This window comes from Ammospiza caudacuta, chromosome 13 (assembly GCF_027887145.1).
Source record: "Ammospiza caudacuta isolate bAmmCau1 chromosome 13, bAmmCau1.pri, whole genome shotgun sequence".
Classification (NCBI taxonomy): domain Eukaryota; kingdom Metazoa; phylum Chordata; class Aves; order Passeriformes; family Passerellidae; genus Ammospiza; species Ammospiza caudacuta.
In genome coordinates, this window is record NC_080605.1 from 14,038,784 (window position 1) to 14,045,019 (window position 6,236).

The 6,236-nt window shown below is 52.4% G+C and overlaps 1 protein-coding gene across 1 annotated transcript in view; it reads left to right on the plus strand.

The window, feature by feature from the left end:
* Positions 1–3,386, plus strand: part of GNAO1 (G protein subunit alpha o1) — a 139,272-nt gene extending 135,886 nt beyond the window's left edge. Inside the window, exons 7-8 of the mRNA XM_058813254.1 lie at positions 1,151–1,304; positions 3,070–3,386. Coding sequence (XP_058669237.1) covers positions 1,151–1,304; positions 3,070–3,257 — 342 coding nt within the window. The 3' untranslated portion in view covers positions 3,258–3,386. The remainder of the gene's footprint in view (positions 1–1,150; positions 1,305–3,069) is intronic.
* Positions 3,387–6,236: the final 2,850 nt, after the last annotated feature.

Genomic DNA, 6,236 nt, shown 5'->3' on the forward strand with positions numbered 1-6,236 from the left:
AGGAAAGGGGCACAGGGGCTTCCTGAAACGTCCCCCAAAGCTGTCAGTGGACTAGCAGGCAATGGCTTTCTGGTGATTCTGAGAGCAAGTTAATGATGGAGAAAATGCCTGGGAGCTCTTGGAGGGCCAGATCTGTCCTGTCCAGTGGCACCTTCACACTGAGTGCATGCACCTGCATGGGAGCACCCTGCTCTGTGGGGCCCTGTGGCACCCAGTGGGGCACAGGACAACCTCACCTCACCTCTTCCTGTTCTGCTGTCTGCTCTCCACTTCTTAAGAAACTTTGGTAGCATAGGGGAAAAATTACTGTTTATGATTTTGTCCACATGTAAATGGAAAAAAATAAAAGGAAAAAAAAAACAACAAAACTATAGCTTTTAGAAATTTACCCTTATGCTACTACCAAAGTTTTTCCAAGCCTAAAGTCTCCCTGGAGCAGCCTGCAAGCCCAGAACTCTCAGGAGAGGTGGGAAATGGGCTGGCAGAGGCACCTGTACTGGTTACCACCATGCAGGTTACCTCCTTGGGCCACCCAGCCAGCACGGGTATTTTCAAAGCTGAGCTGAAGATTTTTCCAGGGACAGGACCTGCCCCAGGCTCTGGGCCATTCCTTGGCACTGGTCTCACTACAATGACACCACTCAGGGCCAAGTACCCTTCCAGGCAGGTCCATAGGGCCACCCTGGGATGGCCAATGCCCCTTCCATCCCACTCTCCATGCCAAGTGTGCCCAAGCTGCTGGCTGATGCTGTCTGTCCATCCTTTATTTGGGCTCTCCAAAGGATGCTTCACGGGCACCCAGTCCCTGAAGAGAGACAGGGCCCCTTCCCTACTCCTTTGGTGTGGCAGGGGAGGACCAAATGACTTTTTTTCTCTGCTCTTCCTTGAGGTTTCAAGTGTCTGCCCTTCTAGAGTGGCCCCACTGGGCTGTGGGGGAGGATCAGCTGCAGCCCCACAACTGCCCTGGCCTCCAAGAGGAGCACAATACCCCATTTCCTCCACCTTTGTAACCAGCTCACATTTACCACTGTCTTATTATAGAGATTTTTTTGCTTTCTAACCATTTCAATTCACAAAAATGTTCTCCTCTCCTCTAACTCTGTCTTTGCCTTCCTCTCTCCCTTCTCGCCCTCTGTGCTCCCCTTTGCAGAACCGCATGCACGAATCTCTCATGCTCTTCGACTCCATCTGTAACAACAAATTCTTCATCGATACCTCCATCATTCTCTTCCTCAACAAGAAAGACCTATTTGCTGAGAAGATCAAGAAGTCACCTCTGACCATCTGCTTCCCTGAGTACACAGGTAGGTGCTGGGGCTGGCACAGCACAGCTGCTGTGACACCCACCCTGCGCCACCGGGGCCGGGGGGACAGAGGGGACAGGGCGCCTTTGGGGGTGCAGGAGCACTGCAAAAGCACCTTCATGAGCTGTGATGCAGCTCCAGCACCCCACTCATGGGCTGGGGCTGTGTCCTGGCTGGGGCAGTTCTTGTGGCAAAGGTGCCTGAGCAGCTGGTGGGACAGAGAGGGGATCAAGACAAATGGAGAGGAGATGAAATGAGCCTGGGCACAGGGAGCTGTGGAAAGAAGACTTGGCAGGAGCTGACTGGCCACCACTGGAGCCATCCTGTTTGCTGGTGGTTCCTGGGAATCTCCTGTGAGAGGAGGAGCTAAGACTCATGGTCCTCCAGGCTGTATCCTCCAGGAGTGCCTTCACGCTGGGTGTGGCTGGGGGAGGAAAGAGCCCCTTTACAACAGGAATCTGTGGAACCTCTAGAGAATCATCCATTTTGTACTGAAACCAACATGGCCTGGGGAAAAGGATAAATAACCAAGAAGATGGGCAAGAATAGATCCTTTGGAATTCTCTAAGGGAAAGAAAAAAGCCAGTTTAAATTCAGACTCGAGCATCCCCTGCAGATACTGAGGTGTCTCTGAACTGTTCCACCCAGAGCACATCCATCCTGGATGCCAAACCCTGGGGACAAGGAAGTCCCCCAGCAAGATGGCACCCATTCCCCCACAGCATAAGTACACCAGCATTTCCACCAGAGGCATTCAGGCTTCTCCATCCCGAAGGCACCAGCATTTCCTCACCTGGTAGAACAATCCAGACTGTCCCATGTGCAGCTGTATGGCACAGCCAGGCCACCCCATGGAGGGGCACAGCCCGGTGGCACCGGCCCAGCCTCCCTCTCCTTTGGCCACCCACTGCATCAGGAACGAGGGGAACCAGCGAGCTGGGAAAGGAAAATAAATCTCCAGATAATAGCAGCTCTCGCAAAGGCGATTTCAGGGGCGTAACTCAGCTTTGTGGCTTCCCGCGAGGGGCCAGCGCAGCCTCTCCCGCTGCCCTAAGCAGCTTAAGGCAATAATGCACATTTTTCGGCTCAAACATCTGGCGCCTCTCCAGCCCACCTTCCCAAAGCAAAAACTGGGAGGTTTCCCAGTCACCACACGTGTGTCCCCACACGGCTCCTGGGCCACCAGCACCACCCCAGTGCCAGGGTGAGCCCTTCAGCCACCCCAGGCAGGGCACACGGGGGCTCAGCCCCACCGAGGGGGTACAGCTGGTGTCCATGGGTGATGTTGGGGTGGCCACCAGCTCTCCTGGCCATCCCTGCCCCTGCCTGGCCGAGGGGCCACCAGGCCATTCACCTCCAGGCCAAGAGCAGTGTGGGGGTGTCCCTGTGCGGGGACATCCCTCAGGCTCGCCGGCTGGGCACACCTGGGGCACCCTGCCCTGCCTGGGGGACCCTGCCCTGCCCTTCCCGGGAGAAAAGGGGAGAGGGCAGAGCAGCAACACCCAGGGAAGGAGGAGCCCTCCACAGGGCTTGGGTGTGATGTTTTCAGGGAAAATGGGGCAGAGGGGGAGCAGAAGGGTAATGGGTGTGGGAAGGAGGGAGATGGGAGGAAAACGGACCCTGTAAGGGGTGAAGGGGAGGGTGGGTGAAAATGAATAATTTTGCCCGTTTCTCTTCCAATGAAAGCTCCCCGCGAGCAGCGCGGGGCCGGGTGTGCCGGGAGGGAGGGACGCGGCCCTCAGGCCTGACCCCGCTCTGCCCGCAGGTCCCAACACCTACGAAGATGCGGCCGCCTACATCCAAGCACAATTCGAGAGCAAAAACCGCTCCCCCAACAAGGAGATTTACTGCCACATGACGTGTGCCACAGACACGAACAACATCCAGGTGGTTTTTGACGCCGTCACCGACATCATCATTGCCAACAACCTGCGGGGCTGCGGCTTGTACTGACCCCGCGCGGCGCTCAGCGACTGCTTGGGTGGCGGTCCCGCCGCCAGGAGAGAAAAGAAACATAAAAATAACGGGAAAAAAAAAACAACCCCAAAGCAACCACACACAGACACACAGACACACACACACGCGGGGAAAAAAAAAGATAAAAAAAAAGAAATGAAAAAAAACAGATTGAAGGAGAGAAAAAAAAGTCATCATAATCATGCGAGTTGATCATAATCATGCGAGTTGGTAAATAAAAAGGCATAAGGAAAAATTATATATATACGTATATATATATATAAAAAAAATCCACACCCACCTTTTTAGTTTGTTTTTTCGAACCGCCTTGTCCCAGCAGGCTCCTCCCTCCGGCCCGCGGTGTCCCGGCCTGGGGCACGCCTGGCCTGTGGGGCTCTGCCCGGCCCCACCATCCCACAGCTCCCCCGTACCGGCAGGGAAAGGGGAAAGGGCAGCGCCCGGGGGCACTCCGGTTCTCCTCCCAGCAGTTATTTGACCATGGGCTGCTATTTTTAATTATCATTATTATAATTCATTGTTGTGGGTTGGCTTTTTTAAATTATTGTTATTTTGTTGGTTTTTTTTCCAGCATGGGCAAGGCCGGGCTGCCCCTGCCTGTCCCCGGCCCCGCTGCCACCTTCAGAAACAAAAAGATTTTTCTTTCTTTTCTTTTCTTTTCTTTTCTTTTCTTTTCTTTTCTTTTCTTTTCTTTTCTTTTTTTTTTTTTTTTTTTTTTTTTTTTAAGAAGGAGGGAAAAAATTGGAAACTGCCCCCGGCCACATGTCACAGCTAAAAAGAGAAACAAGCAGACCTTCTCCCATTTCCCACCGTGACTGTTCCGGGGGAAGGCTGCAGTGGGGCATCCTCCTCCTGCTCCCTTCCCAGGGTTTCAGGTCGGATTTTCTGAATTCCCACCCCAATTCAGGCCAAAGCCCTCACCAGCCCGAGCCGGCGGGTTTTTCCCATTTTTTCCCTCCTGGTTTAGCAGCTCCCTGCTCCCGGTCACTGCTCACTCTCCAGGTCCGTATCCAAAAGCACAGCTCGGCCCCCCCAGCCATAGTCCCCCTCATCCCTCCTTCAGGGCCGACCAGGGACATCAGGGAGGGCTATACAAATATATATATATATTGGTTTCTTTTATTTTTTGTTTAGAGTATTTTTTTGTTTTCGTTTTGTTATTATTTTTACCTCTTTCCAGTGAATGCTTTTTTGTGCTGCTTTTCTCTCCCCCTCTCCTGCCCCAGTCCTCTCTCCCTTTTAGTGAATGGTGTTTTCTCTCTCATGTGGGGATGTTTGTGCTGCAAAATAAGAAAAAAGGGGAAAAAAAAAAAGAAAAAAACTTTAAAAAGCAAACTTAAAAAAAAAGGCAAGAATGAAAATAATTTAAAACTTTTAAAAAACACACACAAAACCACAAAAAAATAACTTAAAAATAATAAAAAACAAGAAAAATCGAATGTAGTGTTTACATTGAAGCCACTGTTTTCATGACCAATCCCTTGTCATTTCTACTTTGATTAGTAACCAGACGTCTTCACAGTTTCACTTTTACGAGTTACCTTTGCTGAAGAAGAGCAGTCACACCTGTTCAAAAGAAAATGAATAAATAAAGAGGAAACTTAAAAAAAGATATTATATATATATATATATAAAAAGCGCCAGGTCTTTCTAAGCCTTTCTATTACCAATCAGTGAGGTTTCTGTGATATATTACACACTGCCAATCTCTTTCTCTGACTAATGGAAAAATTCATGTGTAGCTCAATAAAGAGAATGTTTGTCTGTACCCCGGGCTCTCCCTCCCACGCCTCCGCCTCCTTCTTTCCCCCACGCCTGCCTGCCTCCTTCCAAAGAGAGGAAGAAAAAATATCAAAAATTACATTTTGGGGGGGATTTGCTGCTGGTAGCAGAGGGAGAAGGGAACTATGGATTGGTGTAAATATAGAATGGGTGTAAATCCTAAGAAAGCCATGGGTGGAAGCTCTCTGTTTCTTCCAAAGCAAAAGTCCCCCCAGGCAAGAAAAGATCTTTCTTTCTTTAGGGAATGCAAAGCTCATCACCAGGGTGAGTCCTTCATTTATGGCAACATGAATCCCACAATATTCAAGTGTTTCTCCCTGAAAGTGGAAGGTTTTCCAAGAAAGTTGAGGTTTTCTCCCTGCTGCTCAGGGAATTAGGGGCTTGTTTGGATCTTTGAGGGGTTGGGTTCTTTTCCCAGTTGGGGTTTTTTCCCAGTTGGGGTTTTTCTTGCACTCTCCTTCATCCCAGGTCCCCAGCTCCTGTGCCTGCCAGCACTGGTCACCGTGACCACAGGTGGGACTCCTGGAGAGCCCCTGGCCACAGCGCTGGCACTGCCTGGCACGGGGCTGGCTCTGGGCACCACACCTGACATCCATCCCCTCCTGTACCACGGGAACACTTCCAAACCCCACGGGACCACCCGGGATGGAGCCATAGGCAAGGTGACCCCCTGTGCCACCCGGCGTGTCCCCTGCCCAGCCCCGGGGAGGGGGGGAAGGAGGGAGGGAGGGAGGGAAGGAGGGAAGGAGGGAGGGAGGGAGGGAAGGAGGGAGGGAGGGAGGGAGGGAGGGAGGGAGGGAGGGAGGGAGGGAGGGAGGGAGGGAGGGAGGGAGGGAGGGAGGGAGGGAGGGAGGGAGGGAGGGAGGGAGGGAAGGAGGGAAGGAGGGAAGGAGGGAAGGAGGGAAGGAGGGAAGGAGGGAAGGAGGGAGGGGTGCTTGGCAGAGAGCAGCAGCAGCTCCTGACCAACACGGCTTTTCCAAGGCTCCTGCTGTTTACAGCCACCAGAAGCGTATGCTGGCACTGGGAAAGTCGATCAGGCCTCGCCTCAGATGACCTCCCTTCGCAGGGAGGCAGAGCCAGCCAAGAGGCCAGCACTGGTCCTGTGCTCCTGAGCACAAACCAGCCTTTCACGGCTCAAGTAGGTCACTGTGCAGCGCTGCCGCAGGCAAAGGTGCC